Below are 23,229 nucleotides of genomic sequence, written 5' to 3' on the forward strand. Positions count from 1 at the left end.
TAGCTGGTGCTACACTGTGGTGGATGTTTAGCTGAAAAGAACATTATCAAATGTCCAAGCAGCCAAAATAAGACGTTTGAGCATTTGTGAGTGTTCAGAAATAATGTACTCTGTATTTTAAATAAATATGTAGATTATTAGATTTTTTTTTTTATTAAATGTTTTACTGATTTGTTCATTTTTGCCTTCAAATAGATCTAACTATTTGTACAAAATGAAAAAATTGTGTGTTTTTCAGAATAATTTGATCCTCAGATGTATACATTAAAATAAATTAAACTATTTGTACCTACATGAGCAAGTGGTTGACTTTAAGTCTGATTTTTGCAAAGCCAGCATTGATTTGAAAAGCAGACATTAATTCCAAGAAATCCAATCCAGTTACTGCACCATGCATTATTCATGAGGTAATAAATTAGATCAACTGTTTCATTCATTCACCTTCGGAGAAAATGTTTATGACTGTGACTGCAAGCATGTGAGCTTGTGCAGATGCATGTGTAGTCACAATCAAGCCTCCTCATTGTGTGTTTGTCTTGTGCAAGCGGTGACCATGGAGACGGAGCTCTGGGAGGAGCGCTCACGTTATTATGGTGATGAGAAAAACATCGGATCACCCACCAGAGCGCCACCAAACCAAAACATTATTACTAAGTATTATTCATGCATTTATAACATGTTATACTTTGCATTGATAATATTAATAGGGTGTGTGAATCAGACCCAAGCTCCATAAATCACCCTGAAATAGCATATTTGTGATACAAAAGTGGGTATGTAAAGCTTGTATTAACGTTTCCTTTTTTTTATTTTGTTCTATCACGCCACAAATGATACAAACCGCCATAAAGACATTCCTCTTTTGTTCAGGTCATAAATCAATACTGTTTTGTTCTGTCAACACACACGCACACACACACACACACACACACACACACACACACACACACACACACACACACACACACACACACACACACACACACACACTGTATTCCTCAATCCTTTGTTCACTGAATTGTATATATATAACTGTATGTAGACATAAGATGTGATCTTTCTCCAGCATTAAAGCTAAGTAGAGAATCAATAACAGCAGAGTGCCTCATTCATCAGAAAGCAGCTCACTGAGAACTGGAGCTAAATAGCAGACACGTGAAAACACACTGACACAAAAATAACCCGCGGCTTAAACAACTAGCTTATTCTTCATATTAGACTCAAATTACATCCCCAGCAGCTACACAGGGTCATACATTCTTCCAACCTTTTAAACATATTTTTGCACAATGTATGAAAACCATGATATGTGAATCCAGTCAGGAGGGATGAGAGGTTTTTATGGGGAGCACAAGGAGTCTTTGTCCAGAGTTCACTGAGGCCGATAATTAGGGCTGTATTATCGTCTTCACATGATCTCTGGTCAATTAGAAAACCGAGCGACCCAATAATGGAGACGAAAAGAACATCAGTTTTTCCAATCTGTTTCAACCAACTTTGTCATATCCTTAAGAATGAGCTGTTCTCTATGGGGGAAGTTCTACAGCTGCAGGAACAACTTACTTCCTCTGTGTATGTTAAATCATAGATCCTATTTAGAAAGAGAGAGAGAGAGAGCGAGAGAGAGAGAGAGAGAGAGAGAGAGAGAGAGAGAGAGAGAGAGAGAGAGAGAGACTTCCTACAGTTTGTGTTTCCATCCTACAGTAGTTTCCTAGATGGCAGATCCAGGCTCAAAAACAGGATGGGGAAATAAATCTTAACAGTCCACAGGGACTTCTTCCTTTACTGCTGAACTGGAAAATAACAGGATAGCTGCTTTAATGGTGGCTGTGTGAAAGGAATTAAATGTTCTTATGTAAAGGCAGGCAAAAGGAATTAAGATAGTTCGTTCTTTGTTTTGTTTTTTGTTTATAAAATGACTTTAATTTGAATCTGTCACTCAACATACACATAACACACTTCACAAAACAAAAAAAAGGAAAAATATGAAATGAAAAAAAACGTAACAAACTATATGAACAAAAGTAACACAAATTCCTAAATTCATAACATTTATACTACAGGATAAAAACTCCAGAAGTCAATATAATTTCAATTATTAATCTAAATTAGCAAGTTTACATATATTGTCCAATAACAATAATTATGTTTCAATACACTAGACATGGTTGCCCATTCGTTTGTCAACAATGCGCAGAAGGAAATGCATTTCCATGATGCAAAATATACATCTTGTCAAATGAACATATTTTGCATAAAACACGTCAATGAACACATTCAAATGCTAACTCTAACCTGAACCTGAACTTTCTAGAAGTTTGAAGCTCAAACCAACAACAAGTTAAAAGGAAAACTGATAAACTGATGGTTAGGACTGATGAGGATGCGGCAGAGCACTCAGAGGCACCTTGATCCAGAGGAGAGAGGTATCGCCCCTCCTACCCTCCACGTTGATTGGTCTAAGCATATGAGCACTGCCTTCTATTGGATCATACTGTTGTCAGTTTTCTTCCAGCTCTGAATACCGTACCATCAGGGTGGCATGAAGCCTGATAACGAACAACGGCGCGGGATACATCGGTGGTGGATATACGGAAGAAGACGGAGGACGCAGTCTGCTATGGTAAGAAACCAACCGATTAGACATACTGCAGGGTATTACTTCCTCAAATGATCAGGAAGAAGGACTTTTATCGGTGCAATGATACGATTTAACCATAACCATGAACATAATGCCCTGGAGACCAGGGGTTCCATCAAGTTGGATACAGATACTAACCTTGTAAATTCAGGTTTTCAGTTGCGGTTTGAAATGTGACCGGTATGTAAAACTTTCCTTTTCGTCATCTTAAATCTGTAGATACAAAACTAGGTTCCTCACAGTGATGTAGCTGCAAAATAAATAGCATCATTCTTCAGCAAGTGATTTGCTGATACATTTAAGTGTTTCACTTTAATACACGTTCGTGAAAAGGTTTGTGTGTGCATTATTTGGAGCTGTTGTGGACATTATTTTACGCGTGGGAATGGGGATTGTCTCCGGGCTCAGCTGCCACAGTAGGTGCGATAATTGGATACGAATCTCGCGATGATCAAACCAATTAGCAGACTTGCAATAAAGGTTCTTTGTCCATCGAGGGAGCTTTCACACAGAGGTAATGCGCAATTTAGTCACAAAAGAAGACGAAGAGGAGAGAAGACAAGAGACTGATTATGTAAATTCACTGTGTGACCTTTAGTCTATCTCCTGTGCAGTGTCTGAATAATGCATAATAATGGTGACAGACTGGAATCCTTTAACTGATGGAATATTTATACACCCATTACTATGTATAATCATGTATAAGAGATAGACTGACCGTCCCATTATGCACCTACTTTGTCAGCAGATACCTTGGATAAGAAGTAGAGGTGGGCAGAGGTCATCAAAGGGAGGGGAGGGCTCATGGTGCTGCATCTGTAATAAACATATTTTGAGGGATTTTCATGAAGATTATGATCAAGTCGCTCAGAGTTGTTTGGATTTGAATCTTCAGCTGTATGAAGATAATAAGAGGATCAGCATTATGATAGAAATCTGAAAGACTCCCTCTTTCGTGCTCGGTGTTTTAACGGTTGTTTAGCTCAACCGCACCTCTCCTCCCAGAGATCACTTCCCAGTCAGACAGTGCTGTGGCCAGTACTGGGCAGTCTGTTTCCTGGTTTTTGTGGTGACTATCGTTGCTCATGCAAGCATTTTATTCTGTCTATTTTTATTCTAAGAAACTGTCTGTTTCAGCTGCCGGAAATACAAAAGAATCAATTCCTCTGTACCAGATCTCATTCTTATATACATATCTTCTCTCATTTACTTTACAACTAATAACAAACAAGGGTATGATGAACCAACCAGGTTGAATTGGTTATGAATGAGTTATATATCACAATGAAGTATATCAAAGTGGAAACTGCATCACAAAAAAAGTCACACATCAGCATTTTAACTGATTAGTTAGATTACTACATAAAAGGCTCATCAAAGTTCATCTGGCCCCTATCCTGCTGGATATGTTCCTGCAGGTGGTGCCAGAAATCACAGTCCAAGTTATACTGAGCAGTATTATCGCTCAGCAAGATGGAGCTATGCATGAGGAAGTTCAGTGTACATAATGCTTTAGACACTAGGTGGCACCGCATCATGATTGTGGATGCTGCGATAGTTATTTTAGATACTGTGCATCAGAATCATGTGGTCACCTTCCATTTACAGGAAGATGTTGTTGTTGTTGTTGTTGTTGTTGTTGTTGTTAAGCAAATCTGCAGTGAAGTTGTTAATCACTTTGGTAAAGACTCATTCTTAGGTGATGGCTGATGTTAAGGTCTGGGATGTGTTTTTCATGAAAGCAGTAGTGTGTAATAATAAAACACTGTTATGTATATCTTAAATGGGATTTTAGAAGTAGTCAGATCCTCTACTTAAATATTAGTAGCAATACAACAGTGTACAACTTTCAAGTTCAAGTCCTGCATGCCAAATTATACTTAAGTAAAAGTACAGAGGTATTATCATCACAATATAATTAAAAGTATCTGAAGTATAAACATTAATCAGAATAGCCTCTATCAGTGTTTAGTGCATTTTAGTATTTGTATAATTGTTGTTGTATTATTACTATGACTATTATTACTGATGCATTGAGTAGAATTCTATGTTGTATTTGGTTTATTTATTTAATTATTTTTAATTATGCATACAGTGTAGCTTTTGATAAAACTATTCAGCAAATGTAATAAACCGATGGTTTAGATTCTACATCTCAATCTGCAGTAACTACAGCTGTCACATAATTGTAGTGGTGTAAAAGATCATTTCTGTAAAAATTATAAAGTACTTTATTTTGGATTGGACAGGCTTCTGTTAGCAACATGCCATCCAGTAACAAAACACTGTTATCTCGACAGCTGTATTTTGTATAACTCGATCTCCAAAAACATTTGACTTTAAAGGCAACTGCTTGAATTGTATTTATGATAACATATGAGATAGGAAAAGTCCCTTAGATTACCCGGCTCGGTCTGGAACAAAGGCCATGTTGTTCAGCAGTTTACTTTCACTTTCCAATTGACCAATTTGTGCTCTCAAGCATTAACTTATAACAGGATCCCATGTCAGCTATGCAAGGGTTCATATCAATGTCAATAGGTGTTTTAGCTGGGAGACAAATCAGGTTAGCACACGCCTTAGTTATTCACTTTCCATTTCCCAGATTAATGTGGGCGCCAAGCAGTAGGCAAACATATTGTGTGTGTGTGTGTGTGTGTAAGGGTGTATTTGTAAAGCTATCTTTGTGAGGACGAGTTTGACTTTAAGACCTTAAGAGTGAGGACATCCGGTCCGATCCTCACTTTGGGAGAGACTTATGTCAATGAGTGTCCTCACAAAGATAGAAGTACAAGGCAGTGTGTGTGTGTGTGTGTGTGTGTGTGTGTGTGTGTGTGTGTGTGTGTGTGTGTGTGTGTGTGTGTGTGTGTGTGTGTGTGTGTGTGTGTGTGTGTGTGTGTGTGTGAGACACAGAGCTGGTGTAAAGTTGTTTACTAGCCCTCATAAAACACTCCCTGATCACCTGGCTATCTCAGTTGGGCAACACCTACTGTAGTCCACTGTAACCTGTGATGTGCAAAATTAATGGTGTGATGTTTTCCAAAATACCTCAGTCAATTCTAATTATTCACAATAGAGTCACATGCGAAGAGATATGTATACGTTTGCATTATAATACAGCACACAGTTAGCTCCTGTTGTTTGTGCAGATGTTTTAAGTGAGGCATGTTTGCTTTGTGCCTGCTGCTGACTCACATCCTATAGTTTATTAACTAAAGCTGCAGGCTGCGGGTGACCTCTCATATCCTGCCAAGGAAGTAATGTCTCTCCCATCATTCGGCTCTAAAGATAATCAGAAGTTTTAACAATAAACAGCACACAAGGTCAAAATGTTTTGCTGATATATTTATAAAACAAAAAAAATCCTTTTGATATAAAAATAAATAACCAATGTAGTGTTTTCAGTTCGCTTTTCCAGCTGCATACACAGAATTACACATGAACAATACATGGACCATTTAACAGTGTTTTATAGCTAAAACTGTTAACATTTATGACAAGCCTCCAGGGCTCAGATTTAAACATAATATCAGTCTTTTGCACAGATAAAGTAAAGCCCCCTGCTGCTGGCCTACAAAGAAAGATTGATTTACAGCTCAGACAACAGTTCAGGGGATCCTGATGTCTGAGCTCTGTGACATTTATAGAAAGAAAAGTGGTAGTGTGCTGTTTATTTTAAACGACCTTTGGTGACCTGGAGTCCCCAGTGTGGCAAAAACTACATGTACAAGCTTCTCTCCGTTCGGTAGCTTTGTGATTTGCCAGTTTGGCTGTCTATTGGGAATTAGAGGATGAGGTTTTTCTGTTGAGGCCCCGGCTCCTCTGGCGCTGACGACCTCTCCCCCTCTTCCTCCTCTTCAGGCAAAGCATCACATTACGACCCAACTCATGAGCTCTAGAAAACACACATCAAGAAGCATAGATTTAAACCAGGAGGAAGGGCTGTGAATTGATATTCCTAGAACGTATCAATTACTTGGATAAAATATTTGTTGTAACAGCTGTTAAGTTAGAATCCATCATTTACACTGAGAAAGGAAAGCATTAAAATATTGCATATTTGGATTATAATAAAAACATTAATTACTACTATGTTAGAGGCACAAACTTGGAGGAAAGACAAATAAACAGCTCAGCTAGGTGCTTTGTTTCTACAAGAACTGGCTTGGCAACAAATAAGATACCTTTGGCTGTGATTTACGGGAAATAAAAAGAAGGGTGGAACCCCTCTGTTACCAGTTAGGTAGTTAGGTTACCAGTTAGGTAACAGAGGGGCTAAAATATTACTAAAATACTAAAATATTCTGCAATCTGTCATGTTATATTGCATATTGTTGTTTTTATTTGCAAATTAACCTAAATTGAAGAATTACGTGATACTCTTAGGGTTGTCAAAACTGTAGTATCCCCTATAAAAAGCCTTACAGAGGCACAGTTGGTAGCTAAAGGTACTTTTCACTGATCAAGGCTCTCACCTATTCCAGCAGCGAATCAGTTGTTTGCCTAGCCTCCCCTCTGGATTCAGACACACTGGATCATTGGTACTCTTCAGTGTCACTCTGGAAAAACACATGTAAACCCACACATTTACTCATCTGGACGTCTGTGTGCATGCATGCATGTGTTTCTCTGCAGGATCTGGGACTCACATTACGGTGACTCTGTCACAGTTGGGGCTTTTTGGATAGACTGTGAGCTCTTTCAGTTGCCCTCTGACACCTGGCTGCGTATGTGGACACAAACATCTTCCCGGGACGAACGTGCTGTCTGACTCTCTCACTGTACCGACACAGATACAGACACAGTAACAAGATTACAAGTTAATTCAATACAGTTTAACTTGAGCAGAGATTAGGTAACAGCAAGTTAAACATGCTCAGACAGCTTTGCCCCAATAAAACACAATCCCCACTTTTACTCTATCCAGATTTTATGAAAGAATGAGCATAGATGATTCCTACCTGTGATCAGTACAAAGCAGAAGCTCAGGAAGGCGAGTTTACAGACGGACTGAGGAAAAAGCTTCATTCTGGAGAAGAGCTAAGTGTTGACACTGAGCCTCTGAGCCACATGTTGCCGTTTTATACTCTTGCTCCTCCCCCCGCATACTCTGCACTGGGCTTTCCAAATCAGGAAATTCCCCATGGCCCTTTCCCTCTGAAATATATGGACACAGGAATCAGGGACACCATTCCTCTGTTTTGTCAGAAAATACTTGAAACCTTGAAGGACACAGTGATTAATAGGTGTCCTTTGGTTTTAACCATGCACTTAAGATAATGGACAAAAAAGACAGTGGTGTTGCAGACTGGTTGTTTTCTTTAGAAACTGTGCCACAGAAAAGACTAAATAGTGTTTCTTATTATTATTATTATTATTAGGATGCTATTTATTTATAAGGACCTTACCACAGTAGCAGGCATTATCCTTGAAAGAGACAGACGACACAGGGATTTCCGGGCTTTATTGAGCTTTGCCACAACATGTTACTCAGTTGGCTCTGTGTCAACCACACCATGTGATTTCTGATAATTCTCTGTCCCTGCTTTTAGATTTAAAAAAACCAATGCAATCGTCTAAATAAATAAAAAATGAAACATGACAACACACTACACTAATGTGCATATTTTATATTCATTTTATAAATAGCACATGGTCAAATTTTCTGTACATGCTCATCATAATTTATCAATTAGACTTGGTTATTAGTTATGATTATACACAGTGTTATTTATTTTATTACTAATGTTGGTCTGTCGTGTTTTTCTGCCACAGCTGGGCTCTAGACAGAATGGGTGAGCGTCAGACCTACGTGAAGCTCAGTGAAGAGAAACTTATACCAAAGTAAGTCCTTTTATTTCACTTACTACACAGTAGTCACATACAATCAAGTGAAATCACAATGTTGATGTATTAAATGTCACAATTGTGTGAGAGTTATGAAAGCTGATAGCCTTTGTGGTCTTGTTTTCATATTCAGGTCTGACATCTTGTCACTGCTTAGGACGTACAACTGTTACCACCAAGGGAAAAACTTCCAGCTGCGGACTCGTGAGGTAAGAAAAACTCAGACAGATCCCATGACAGGAGAGAGTGCTGGCAGAAATAAAAAAGAAATAAAAAAGGTAAACAGGGAGTGTTTGACGTTTGCTCGGTGGTATGTGTGTGTGGGTATGTGTGGGTGTGATGGACTGCAGGATATACGGTTTTATGAAATGGGTCACACACATACAAAACTGGAACCAGTTAAACCAGTAACAACACTCAGGCAGATGATGAGGACAGGAAACCTGAGATCCAATAAGCTTCTGAGCACAGATCTGCCATTCCAACATGCCAAACGGCTGGCAAACCAAAAGAAAAATCCCCTTTACCTCAAAATGAAAATGGAAGGAGGGAAGGAGTCTCAGATTTCAGTTATGTACACTAACTGCTTAACAAAGTATTTCCACAGTAAACATTTTGCTGTTGTAATGTGTTTCGTTATTTTTTTGATAATTATTCTATTGGTTTTATGGTCAGGAGTTCCCCTTTGTGCCCTGAAGGTTTTTGAGTTTGTGGGGTTTAGGGCAGCGTGGTCATGGTCCGTCCCTCTTTTTTGTCCCACCAGCCAGACTCATTATTGTCTCATTCCTGGAAAATCCCCCCACAGTCACAGACATAACATGTATACATGCAACATACACATGTATAATAGGAGGACCAGTGATATCACAATATGACCCAATATTAACCAAAAATAAGGATACCACAGCTTGAACTTCATCGTTTTTACTGAAAATTGATCAATTGATTTGACTCATTATTGAGAATGACTCAACACATTGCATTACACCGCTTTCACTTGTAATGAGTCATTTTAAGCTTGAGATTGTAAGAGGGTGTCAACTCGGAAGTTAGTAATTCAACCAGACCGGGTTGCTGCACTAATAGCTAAATAGATTCAGTAAATATATATATAAAAGTGTGGTAGCTGTAAAAAGAAAGTGAAAACCACTGATGTTGCTTTCTGTATTACGCAGGTTGTCCAAGGCTCCAGTTTGGTGAGAAATGTGGACTCTAGACTATTTGTTTTATTGGTAATCGGAATTAGGCGTATCATAGGAGCCTTTTAGCCACATATCAGTATGATAATGTTGCCCAAATTTAAAGGAACCGTGCAAGCATTTAGGTGGATCTATTGGCAGAAATAGAATTTAATATTAATAAGTTAATAAGTAACAATTGTTTTGTTTTTGTTAGTTTACAAAGAGCTGTTTATATCTACATCTGGAGCTGCCACCATGTTTCTACAGTAGCCTAGAACGAACAAATCAAACACTGGCTCTAGAGAGGGCCATTTGCATTTTTGGGCAAAGCTATACCAACATAATCTGATCATCTGCATGATAATAAATAGGATCCCGATAAATAACAAATTTAAACATCCCCTGTTTGATCTCTTCTGTGTAAATTTACTCTTTGGAACAGGCATTAAAGAGACGCACAATGCAACTTATCTCTGTGTCTCTCATACTAAGTAATAATTTATAGGAGCATATAACATGTTATCAGCTTTTGTTGTTTTAGGGTCTGGTTTGAAGGCTAAATTCATCTCTTGCGATTCAATCCTATTGCACTTTATGTGTGATGTAAGTGCAATGAGCAGTGGCAAGAGTTACACATTTTGATTGAATCTTCGCCTTTACTAAAATAAAAGCTAGAATCACAATTCGAAACCACAGAAACTTTGATTCAAAGTTACTAACAGCAGCTGACTACCCAAAAGTCCATTCAGAAGCTGTTGATCTAACATGTTCATGCAGAAAAATCCAAAGCTCCAGAACATCTATTAAATGGACCTTTTTGTGAGGTTGGTTTTAAAAAAAATTCTCCAATGTCAAAGATTTTACTTTCAATCTCAACTCTTATTTCAACATGGATGAGGTGTCCTTAAAGTCAAATTTGAACCTCGACCATCGCGTGACAACTGGCCAACAGCATCTGCTAAGGAAGATCATGTGACACAATCAAAAGCTTAAAAACAGACACCAAATTAACTTTTTTGTTACTGTATTGTTAGGGTAGAAAAAACATTGAAATAGCATGGTGATAACTGTAATGGTGTATATATGACATATGATCAGAAATAAATGTGTCTATTGTTGTGCTGTAATAGTTGTTTCATGTAATGTTAAAGCTGATGGAGTGAGGCCAAGGTTTACTCATGACTTACTCATTAGATATGTGCATATGAGGGAGATTACTCAGCAGCAACATTCTTGGGTTAAGACCAACATTTGGAAACTCCTAATGTGACTTTCTAGAAAATACAGTGATTGAGTTGAATGACTTCAGATGAAAACCAGGTGTAGACGTTCACCATAGCTCCCAGACAGACTTTTACTGTGATCATCTATATCTAGTGTTTGTTTTTATAATTTATTTTGGTTATCCAGGCAGATTTAAACAGGTCCTGTGATTAAAAAAAGTAGATTTGTAGTTGTTCTAAGATTTTATCATGATCCCGCTCTGCAGGTTTGTTAATGGGATGTGTGTTAGTCATGTTGGGGTTATAATGTCATGGGGTTTGAGTTGGAGGCTAAACCAGAAAACAAGCTCTAACATGAATGCAGAGTACAACTCTATTAGTTGTAATCATGTAGATGTTGCTGATATCTTTAGGTGTGTTCTCCTTCACAACTCATTATTGGTTCACAAGAGGGGCTGAATGTTTCTGCCTGGGCTCCTCTGCTGTGTTAAACCAAATAATAATCATGTCTATGCAGCGTACTGTAGTGGCTGTATCGGGTACTTTTTAGTTTACAATGCCAGCACTGTAGCACCACTGACTACCACTAGAGGGCAGTGTGGGATACAATTGTCTAGATTTCAGGCTCACTGCTAAAAAAGTGAGATGTGGTCGGTCTATTGCAGTGCTTAAGCGAAGGATTCAGATCCTCTACTGAAGTAGAAGTTATACGCCATTTACAGTTCACATTTAGAATCTCTATTAAGAATAAAAATATTCTAAGAAGATTATGAAATAATACTCATTAAAATGCCCCCTGTGAGTGTTACATTAAAAGATAAAATAAGATTATCCTTCTTGAGTCCCACTATTTGAAATTTGCATCATTACGGCTGCTTAAGTGGATACTGCAACAACAAGAGGCATCAGCAAAAAAAGTTAAATTAAATTTAGCAAAAAATAAAATAAAATATAATCTGACCGAATGGTTGAGTTACATATTATGTTATTGGATTATTATAAGTGATGCTTTAACATCCACCCATTATCTAAAACCGCTTATCCTATTCAGGGTCGCTGGGCTTTAATATGTAAATAGCATTTTATTGTATCAGTTCAAATGAGGTCATTATACTGTTGGGTGTTTTGCTGTTCTGTGTGCAGTAATAAATAGGGTTCCACCAATCCGGCTTTTTCAGTCTGGTTACCTATACCTGGGCTTTGGGTAGCAGCCCAATACTAAGTACTGATCCCATACCAGCGTTTAATTAATGAGCTGTATGAGTCTCTGTGTGGCAGTGACTGATGACTTAAATAAAGGTACATGAGTACTAGCATCAAAATATACTTAAAGTACCAAAAGTTAAAGCACTCATTATGCAGAGTGGCCCATGTCAGAATAATATATAAAATATTATCAGATTATAATTGTTCATGTATTAATATGTACTTTACTTGAATGTTGCAGCTGGTAAAAGTGAGGATCATTTTAATAATCCTGCTGTGTAGCTGTGAATGTCGCCCAGGGGATCAATAAAGTATTATCTTAACATAAAATAATATATCATGATGTAATTGATATTTAGCCTGAAAAGTAACTAAATAAAGTAAATAAATGTAGTGGTGTAAAAAGTGCAATGTTTGCCCCTGAAATGTATTATAGTAGAAGTATAAAGTAACAAAAAACATAAATACTCAAGTACCTTAAATAATACTTAAATGCAATACTTGAATAGATACTGAATTACTTTCTACTACTTGGTTATAACATGGTTTGTGTTTAAGATATGTTCTGAAAATTAACTAGTGTCTTAAACACTCAAGGAGTGAAAGGTTCAAAGTTTTCTCTTTGAAATGAAGGAACATATGGAAACTCAAGTAGCCCACATCAAAATTGTACTTGAGTACAGTATATGAGTAACGGTACTTATTTCCATTCCACCACAGGCCTAAAGAAATAACCTGTCACAGTCTTTTGGCAGCTGTGGCACATGAGGTAGAGCGCTTGACCCGCAACCACAAGGTCGGTGGCTCGAACCCCTCTACAGGCAACATGCCGAGGTGTCCTTGAGCGAGACACCTAACCCCAAAATTGCTCCCCGGCACTTGCATTGCAGCCCACTGCTCCTCCGGGATGGGTCAAATGCAGAAAACCAAATTTCCCCATTGTGAGACTAATAAAGGCTTAATTATTATTATTATTATTATTATTAATACATCCATGGATCCAACCCTGAGTAAATAGTAATTTAGTCTCTAAAATGTCCAAAAGTAGTAAAACTGTTTCCAGATCTCAAGTGGATGATTTCAAATGTTTTGTTTTGTTTGACCAACAGTCCAAAACTTCAGCCTATTGCAGAAAACAAAGCAAGTTCTTTAAAGCTGTTAAAAGCTGGAAACTTAAAATGTTTTGATTTTACATGTGATCATTCAGCTCTTTGTAGTCACTTCAGAAACGACAGAGAATAAACATCTTCAAGATCATTTATGTATTTTTATTAGAGACTATATCCTTTACATCTTTACAAAATATCCAATGTAAACATGTAGACTTGAGTCCTTAGTGCATAGAAATAAATAGTTCTTCACGTTTCTTTGGTAATTTTGTCTTTGTCCAGCCATCATAATGAGTCTCATTATGCAGCTCATTGTTTTGAATCTTCATAAATAAAGCCGGTTCCTCCAACCTTGTTTGATTATGAGTTATTCCACCAAAGTTCCTTCGGGGCGTCCCACAACAACATCTCTCTTCAAGTCCTTTATCTGTCCAAACAGCCAGTCTACAGGGTCTTTGACCCTGCAGTCTTTTTGTCTGCCCATCTTGAGAGAAAAATCCTCTGTGCTGTTTAGACTCAGACTGTAATGTCTGGAAGTCCTTAGTGTGCGGGGAGAGCCGCGAGGAAGTGAGGCTGAGACAGAGATTTTCATCTGAGCCTTTGAGAACTGCCGTAGCTTGGGGGACCTCTGGAGTCTGACGAGGCCGCAGCTTGGGGCCTCAGCAGGGCATGCAAGGGCCTGAATACTAGTCCTGTAGTCCTCCAGAGACTGGGAGCTCTGGGTCGATTGAGTGGATGCTGGTTGGACAGGCAAGTCCTCGAGCGTCTCAGTAATGGTGGGTAAGAGAGGCAGGGAAAGCAACAACCACCTGCGTGTCATGCTGTAGCGGGGGAGGAAAAAGTAAATGTTAGACAGTGGCTCTTTGCCTACAGACTTCAATGACATAAAATAAATTAAACCATTTACTGAAAAACAAATCTCGATTGTGATTTTAATTTACTTTTTTTAATTAGGGTCTGTCCGTTTGCTGCTTAAACTCTTTACAGTAACTGCATATGCTGTTTTGCCTGTTGTCTTTTAGCAGTTTGCTTTTTAATTGCTTTATTATAACAGAAAAACTAATAACTAATCATACCCTTCTTTCCTTGTTTGATACTGAAATTTACAATTACAATTTCATAATGTGTGTTTCTGAACTTCTATCAGGTTTGTAACATTTTTCTACAAATCCTTTAAAATCAACTTGTAGAAATTGCAAAGTTGGTAGCTCTATAAGAGAGTAGCTGATAATAAACAACAAAAAGAAGAAGCACTCTCACCTTTGATGCGTGCGTTGTATGGTTGACATGCAGAGTGAAACAGAGTGATGGCTCGTTCGCAGAGTTGAGTATGAGTGGACCGGAGTGTGAATCCAGGCTTTATAGAGGCAGCCTGAAGCAAAGCAATTAACCGCTACTTCCAAAAATAGCTCTGCTGACCTTACTCGCATCTCTGTGGATTTGTGTGTGTGAGGGTGTGTTCCTGCCTGTTCAGGAAACTCAGGAGTGGCGGGTCAGCATGGTTCAGTGGTGCAGCTGCTCTGAATGTTTATGTTCCAGAAACAATGAAGCCCTGGGAGCAATCTGCCTAACCTCCTTAAACCCGCTTTCTGCTTCTTCTCTCTTTTCTCTGACATTTTAGCATTACAATTCTAATCCATCTAAGAATGGCAATAAAAACTGAATGTGATAATCTCTAGTATTATTATTCTTTTAGAACTTTTCTCACTAATTAGCCTCCTTTTAATCCCATCGCTGTGCAATTGTGTCATAACGATGAGAAGTAACTGTGTCAGAAACAAGTTACCAATCCTTATGAAACAATTAACAGTCTATAAACATGAAAGACATACATTTAGAGGCTCAGCATGAATAATTAGTTCAGCTCCGTAAATTGTTTGTGGAAAAAGCAGTCTGAGATCCTCATATTAAATACTTTCATGCATGCATTCGTGTTTCAGCGGTCACATGGTCCGAGACAAAAGGATAAACACTAATACTAAATCTCATTTTGCACAGTTTTTAACTACAACCGACATGGTTGATCAGTTTTCCTTGGTTTGTGAATCGTTTAAGTCAAAATAGTTTTTTGCAGTTTCCCTGTCAGACTAACTGTTAAAAAAATGACTAAATAGGTCCACACACACACCTGTTTTGTACCGGTTTCTTTTACTTTTTGGACTCTAATAGTAGTTACAGGCACCAAGAAGATTTTTTGGTTTTCTACCGTCAGACAAGTTGTTTACAAATAATCAGTAGATCAAGAAGTAATTAGATATTTTACTTGAGTAAATTAGCAATACTACATTTTTAAAAATACTTAAAAATATTCCTGAGAAATACAAAAGTAAAAGCACCCATTGTGCAGAATTACCCCTTTCTGAATAATGTTTATTATATTACTGGATTATAATTAGTGATACATTAAAGTGTTTATATACAGTATATAGTGTATATACTGCTGTGTATCTTAACCTGTAATAATATATCATGATGTGTTTGTTGATTTACATTTTGTATTAGTTATCTAAATCGGCAAAGTTACTAGTTACTAAAGCTGTCAGGTAAATGGAGTGGAGTACTAAGTGCAATATTGGCTTTCAAAATTAGTTGGGAGCAAATATAAAGCAGCATGAAATGGAGATACTCAAGTGAAGTACCAGTACCTAATTTTTTTTACTTAAATACAGTACTTGAGTAAATGTACTTACATTCCACAACTGCAAATAATTCACCCATCATCTGTCATGAGCTCAGTGAAGTCATATGTTTACAATTTTCAAATTCGCTGTGACAAACTGATTTATAGACTTTTCCATCAGCAGAATTGTGTTAAAAGATCAACATTGTATTCTGGAGTATCAAAGTAGATATTTTGATGGTATAAAAAGCAGCATTGAGATGATGGAAAGGGATCTGTGATCACAGTTGTGCTGCAAAATTTGAATCATTACTGGTTCAGTTTCAATATGTGCACAAAAAACTTGATCTCAGGCTTCACCACTCAGGCCAACTTGCTAGAAACCTTTAATAATTATTGTTTTTTTGTTTTTCATTCAAAAGCCAACTGAAAAACAAGGTGACATTGTTTTATTTCTGTACACAGAACAAATAGTGTGATCATTTTCTTCCAAATTTAGAGTTTCGGTTCTGTGAAATCAAAACACCTCCCCCTGCGTGTACGTGACCTAAAGCAGTCATGTCTATGTTCTCATTATTGCTGCCTTCTCAGACGTGACTTCACCCTTGTACTGTGTAAAAAAGGGCAGGTCAAAAACTTGACAGGATTTCTCCAAGATGAGAGGGTTCACCCTGTAGCTGTGAGCGACTGTTCCTGCACGTACACCTGATATTTAGCCGCTGTGGCGGGCGGCCAGCAGGATATCCCCTTTGACCACGTGTGCTGATGATCATTGTTATATGTGTGTACGTGTGTTTGTGTGTGTATCTGTGTGTGTAGGAGGATGGAGAGCTCATCCTTGAGGGGTTGCTGAACATCTACTGGGGTCTGCGCCGACCAATCAGACTTCAGATGTACGACGACAATGAAAGATTTCGTCTCAACCGGTATGACAACCCGGTCCAGACTGACACAGATGACTTCATGTGCCAAACAAACAGATGTGGGCCGTGTGATAACAACACTTTCAACAGGGACCTCTCACACAATAGCAGACAAAGTCAAACTAAAATCACTGACCTCCTTGTTCCCCACCCTTAAGGAAACTAGGGAAACTCCTTTTACCTGTGTAGTAGGCCTATACATGATGGTGCTGTACTAAAGATTTGGCTATACTTAAGATAAGATAAAGTAAGAGAAGTGGGGATTTACATGTTACAGCATGTAACAGTGAATTAGATATGAATAGTTAGGCCTAAAACAAAATAAGAAATTAAAGAACAACATGCAAAAGCTATATACATTATTTATTATTTTGCATTGGCAACACAATTTCATTCACTGGTTCCAACTTCTCCAATGAATGTATCATGTATGATAAACATATGTTTCTTGGCAGAGTAATAAAGTGAATATATCTGGGTTTTTAAAACAAGCAATTTGAATACATCAATCTCACTGTTTCAATCATTTATGAACAAACCAATTAACCAATTAAAGCTTAACAAATTGGCTAAGCTTAGTTTAGCCAATTAACCAATTGGCTAAACTAAGCTAGATTTGCCCCGGCTGTAGCTTCATTTTAACAAGTATGGTATATAGAGAGTGCAACAAAAAAAATGTTAACAAACAATAAAGACATTGTTCCTCTGTCTTTCCACAGGAACGATATATCTGCTTTGGCAAAGCAGTTCTCAGCGGAGTCGAACAATAACTCACTGGGCACAGAGGGTGGACTAGCTAGTGAGTAGCACACGTGCAGTCGTTCTCACACTCTCACACACACACTTGATGGATTAATGCAGATTACAAACACATGCTGAATCAGATCAGAGCGCCATATGTGTTTAATTAAGCAGTTCCATTCGAAAGGTTGGGTCACATGTTGAGCACAGATTACCATGAGATGCCACCTAGCTCAGATCATTAACTCTATAAATAATCAGGGTTAGACTGCTTAGTCAGGGTTCTGACATTTGGTCTTTTTAAGCAGTCTGGAGGGTTCTTCTTGGCCACAGATAAACAAACCAAGAAATTTATATTTTCTTCATAAAGATTTGTATTACTCCTGTTAGAGGATTTCAAAGTCTGGTGGAAATATTTCCCCTGTATTATTTTATTAAACCCACACACAGAACAAAAGTATATGTATATATACAGAAGGCAATTTCATGGGGAATGCAATCCCCCTTCTAACAAAATGACCAAAATGCATCTCCCTTGTAGTCTAAGCTTTAAAAATGATATATGACTTAATTATATGCTGTATATATCACCCTCTTTTATACTGGCTCTATGTTTAAAATGGTAAAACAAACATTGGAAAAAAAAATTGGAATGAAAAAAAGAGTGATAGCACATAGAAATCTACATTTGGTGCAATGTTAGCATACACTTTCTAACTCAAGGGAATTAAAAATAATACTATGAAACATGGTCCCACAAATTGGCCCAATGGACACATTTAGGGAGTCTGGCTCATGGACTACTAGTAGCATCAAGAGTGCATGGTCAGAGGGGTTGTTTAGTTGAATATGTAAGTCTAGTCTGCCTGACTCATCCTTTATCTGACTGAGGTTTGTTCAAGTTAGAATATATGGCCCTGATTATGGCCCTGCACCGCGTTGCAGCTGTGAAGTGGCCGCCAGAGCTGAGTGCAGCACCTCTAGGCAATGCTTGTGATTCAACCAGGCATGCCGCAGCGGCTCTCACTGTCCTGTGAATTAATAAATCCATAGCGCTGTCCGCGGTGCTGAAGTAGCAGACAGATTTGTAATTGCTTTTCTTTCTCTTTCTCCTGTGTTAAAAATGAACTTATCATATATCAAAGTTACTTATAACCCTAAAGAAAACTGATTGAATTAACATTGGCGTCTGGGTTAAAAACATGGTGCATTGTATGGGTTTGGAAAAACTTACTTACACTTTGAAACCATTTCAACATAATTTAAGATAGGACAATGTTGGTAATCATCTCATTAAAGTTAAGGAGGGTGGCAAGTATCTGACTTGGATACAGACACATTCATACGCTTGATAAAAAGGATTCTTCCGAAATTGTTAATCATAAATAACAAATAGTTATTCAACAAAGATATTGGCTAAACTGGCTATAAAACTAGGGTCCAATGTCTTTCAACAAATCATGGGGATTTTATTGAGGAAACTGGTAGAATCTACCAGTTTCCTCAATAAAATCCCCATGAATCCACCAGGTAGATTGTAGTATGTAGCAAATCATTTGTTTTTAACATTGAAAATATTACGAAGTGGCCAAATAAAATTTTGTTCATTGGTTCAAAACAAACAAATTTGAACTAATTGATTTTGTCTGAACTCATTGAATAAAAGTATATAATAATTGACAGTCTCCCTCGAAACATACGTGATTATTAAAATCACTCACAAAAACGGGCCATGCGTCAGACAATGAAAGCTTAAAGAAAGAAATGTGAATACCTAGCATGTAGAACTCCATATGTTGATCAAGATTTATGTAAAACTGTCTGCAATTGTTTTGTATCTTGTTTTCAGTGTAACTGCAACAAATAGCTGCTGATGTACATAATGCATGCATTAAGAGAGTTGTGTTTCTGTTTATTCTGAGGTGGGGACATGTTTGGTCAGGATGAGGAGGATTCTCCTCAGCTGATGCGGACTAGGAGTGATGCCTCCTTCATGCGGATTCAGAGGAGGTCAAAGACACACACTGCCAGAGATTTGCAGCGCTTGCGCACACACAGGTTCTCAATCAACGGACACTTTTACAACCACAAGGTACAATAAACAGAACACGTGTACAGGCACACACGTTAATGTATCCCGTTGTTGACACATTTCCAGCTGCAGAAGGGCAGAAGTTTCCTGTACGGGTGTGCCTGTCCTAGTGCTGAGTTTCGCAATAGCCTGCTGTTGGCTGATTTAATTAATGTGCCACAGAATACAAAGTTACATTGAGTTTCTTCATCAGTTTCTCTTGAATGTGTTTTTATTGAACAGTTTCCAGCTTTGAAATCAGGGATTTCCTTCCTGTTCAAAATGTCCAAGGTGTTCAATTCCAGGAATCCCTCAAGTGTTGATGAAGCAAAGTTCCTAATACTTTGTGTACTTTTGTTTCTCCTGCTTCCAGACATCTGTATTTACTCCAGCCTATGGATCAGTCACTAACGTACGAGTGAACAGCTCCATGACGACTGAACAAGTCCTCAACCTGCTGCTGCACAAGTTCAGGGTAAGCAGTAAGACACATGTTACATCTCAAGTGATGTTTCAGTAAAACTAGAGATAATCTGTATTTGTGTCTTTTTAAGGTGGAGAATAAGTCTGAGGAATTTGTTCTTTATATGGTGCACGAGTCTGGCCGTAAGTCGTACCATTACTCATTACCATTACCCAACTTACTAACTTACTCATTGTGGTTTTGTCAGTAGAAATGTTGTGTTGTGTGTGTTAATGATCCCTTGTTTTATTTGTCTATATCGTTGTAGAAAGGACCCGACTGAGGGATGGTGAATACCCTCTGGTGACTCGTGTGCTGTATGGACCCTGTGAGAAGATCTCCAAAATCTTGATCACGGAGGCAGACCTGGGAGAGGAAGTCACTTATGATGTGAGTCTGGGCCTTCTGCAAACACTCTCTATGTTTTATCGTCTCGGTCTCGATAAGTGACCCCTTTTTATATTTAGAGTTGTCCTAAATATAGACACACAATGATACAATGAACAGTTGGGTTTAATTTAGCAAGCTGAGAAAAGATATCCTGTTTCCGATCTGACAATGACAATGGGCTAAGATGGCCGACATTATTTTGTTGTGACTGCACTTTGTTGTGAACCTTTCTGGGCTGATAACTCAGGAACACAAGTTAAAGGGTCAGTTCATCCAAATACCTTTCCTCTATATCTAGCCATTGTTTTGTTGTTATATGTAGGGTTTGTAAATATGCACCTATTTTTCCTGCCTACACTCCAACACAGTAAAGATGAATACAGTCTTGTTTGTGTTGCTCGGAGCATAAAATATTGCATTTAAAATATTCAAAAGGATTTTTTCCTTCCAGAAGTTAACTATGGTTTTATCATACTCTGTTCTGTGGATTATCAGGAAAACAGATGTTCCTGTTTTTTGAATAATGAAAAAATAATAAAATAAAATAAAATACCCGCGACAGCCATGGACAGAGTCATTATGTTCTAGGTTGTCCCTCTGCCCGTCAGTCCAATCTTGCGGAAGAAATATCTCAGGAACACCTTGAGGGAATTTCTTCAAATTTGGCACAAATATAACCTGGACTCAAGGAGGAACTGATTAGATTTTGATGATGAAAGATCAACGTCACTGTGACCTCACATAACACGCTTTTGGCCATAAATATATATATATGCTTATATGCCAATTTCACACAAATGTCTAGTAGGATAAAGTGATGAAGTGATGACATTTTGGACACATGAAAGTAAACTGCAACTTGACTGGTAGGCAGAGGCCTGCAACCCGGGGCCGTTGATTTGAGTTGTCATTGTTTTTATCTGGAAAAAGAAATTGAGTGTAAACTATATAAACAAAAAGAAATTGGATGCCTGGTTACTTACAGAATGTGTGCAAATGGTATCATATCATCAAGGACATGTGTACCTTGCTTTTGCTGATATGTTTGAATCTTTTTCTCAACAGGTTGCCCAATACATAAAGTTTGAAGTTCCTGTTTTAGACAGCTTTGTAGAGAAACTTAAGGAGGAAGAGGAACGCGAGATAAACAAGCTGACTAAAAAGTAAGTCAAGAGTCACTACACTCAACAAACCGTTGCAAAACTGGTTCCTATCTAGACAAAGACTTCTTTAATGACGGTCTATTTCATTATGTGAAGCAATATCTGTGACTGAGGCCGGCAGTACAGAATCAAAACATAACCTTCAGTGAGGACAGTGTTTGTGAGAAACAGTCATCACTCGCTGTTTTCAAGATTGTGTAATCCATAACTCATATGACTGAGATTTCCGCCTCGTAATATGATTTGTGTGTGTGTGTGTGTGTGTGTGTGTGTGTGTGTGTGTGTGTGTGTGTGTGTGTGTGTGTGTGTGTGTGTGTGTGTGTGTGTGTATGTGTGTGTGAGTGACTTCCGGCATGCATGTGGGCTCAAACACACAAACTCTTTTAACTAGAAGGATTTTTATATCAACAAATTAAATTTAATTGATCCTACCAACATGTATTGCCTGTCAGCTGGTTCCACTGTGCCACTGACATAACAATGAGCCACAACGTTGCACTAGGTGATATGTTCCTTCGTTGCAATGTGGTTTATTTTTAGTCAATCCCATGTAGACCTTACCTTCCTTCAAAGTTGACTCCTGTTTGAGTAACATTTACTTAAAACTACAGAGAAAGTGTTTAACATTTTACATCTTAAGATCATGCTTAAAATCTTACAAACACTGGTGCTTGGAGCTGAGAGCTATAGACAGGGTCAGAAAGGAGACCAAGTAACACGTGATTTTTGGGACACTTTTGTCACTCAGTTTACAGTTTACATGTCCTTTTTTATATGTATGTATTTAAATGTGTAAGAGTGTGTCAGCGACAGTCTTAAATCATGTGTGTTTTCTCGCCTCTGCAGGTACAGTGCTCTGAAGTCTATGATCCAACATCAGCTAGAAGGCAAAGCTCACACCAGTGACAGAATATGAGTGTTTTTGTATGAAATGATGTAACCTGTGTGTATGTGTGTCTGTAGTAAATGTAGAGGTAAAGGTAAAAGGGTAAAACTAAAGGCTATAATAGAACCATATCAAACACCAATGTGCTTCTACTCTTAGAATGACAGTTTGTATAATCTGTTGAAGTTACTGTATTACATTGAATTGTATCACTGCTTTGATATCTTTACTATTAATATATTAGCATTTTGTATGAAAATTCTTACTGCAAATTTGAATATTGATACAAGCTGTTTTTTGGAAATGTATTCTCTGACTTGGACCTTTTTATGTAATAAATCTGTTTTAGTGTGGCCTTTACAAATGCAGTTGGATCTCTGCTGACACCAAACATAATACCCACCTCGGACTTCCCACAAAGAAAACAGCCATCTTTATTATTTCCTGTACTTCCACGGTGACTGGAGCACAGATTAGCATTGTTCTTCTGAGTGACCCTATTTGCCAGCTAGTTCCCATGATCTTTGTTGGTGTGTGTATGTGTGTATGTGTGTGTGTGTATGTGTGTGTGTGTGTGTTAACCTATCAACATTACACAATGAGGGTATCCTGAGAAAGAAGGGCTGTTCCGTTTTCCCACAGTTTCACAAACAGCAAGTCTGTTCTAATGTTTTGTGGACCAACCTTGACCATTATTGCTAAAGTGCCATATTAATCAAATAACCATTTGATTCATTGTTGGCACACCTCATACACGTTGTATAT

General features: G+C 37.9%; 2 protein-coding genes across 2 annotated transcripts; one reads left to right on the forward strand and one right to left on the reverse strand.

Moving 5' to 3' along the window:
• Nucleotides 1-2,701: 2,701 nt before the first annotated feature.
• On the forward strand, nucleotides 2,702-22,823 carry rassf4a (Ras association domain family member 4a). The gene is given in 12 exon segments (XM_054600460.1): nucleotides 2,702-2,791; nucleotides 2,793-2,821; nucleotides 8,417-8,485; nucleotides 8,622-8,697; nucleotides 16,647-16,753; nucleotides 17,470-17,549; nucleotides 19,414-19,583; nucleotides 19,936-20,037; nucleotides 20,117-20,168; nucleotides 20,294-20,415; nucleotides 21,481-21,578; nucleotides 22,425-22,823. Coding segments are annotated over 12 exon segments (1,065 nt in total). The 3' UTR covers nucleotides 22,495-22,823.
• LOC129092492 (C-X-C motif chemokine 11-like) lies at nucleotides 5,972-7,712 on the reverse strand. The gene is made up of 4 exons (XM_054600461.1): nucleotides 7,603-7,712; nucleotides 7,291-7,420; nucleotides 7,117-7,200; nucleotides 5,972-6,536 (listed from the first exon to the last, which is right to left on the reverse strand). Exons 1-4 carry the CDS (start codon nucleotides 7,667-7,669, stop codon nucleotides 6,416-6,418), a joined length of 402 nt encoding a protein of 133 aa, XP_054456436.1. The 5' UTR covers nucleotides 7,670-7,712; the 3' UTR covers nucleotides 5,972-6,415.
• Nucleotides 22,824-23,229: the final 406 nt, after the last annotated feature.

The sequence above is a fragment of the Anoplopoma fimbria genome, chromosome 6 (genome assembly GCF_027596085.1).
Source record: "Anoplopoma fimbria isolate UVic2021 breed Golden Eagle Sablefish chromosome 6, Afim_UVic_2022, whole genome shotgun sequence".
In the NCBI taxonomy this organism is placed as follows: domain Eukaryota; kingdom Metazoa; phylum Chordata; class Actinopteri; order Perciformes; family Anoplopomatidae; genus Anoplopoma; species Anoplopoma fimbria.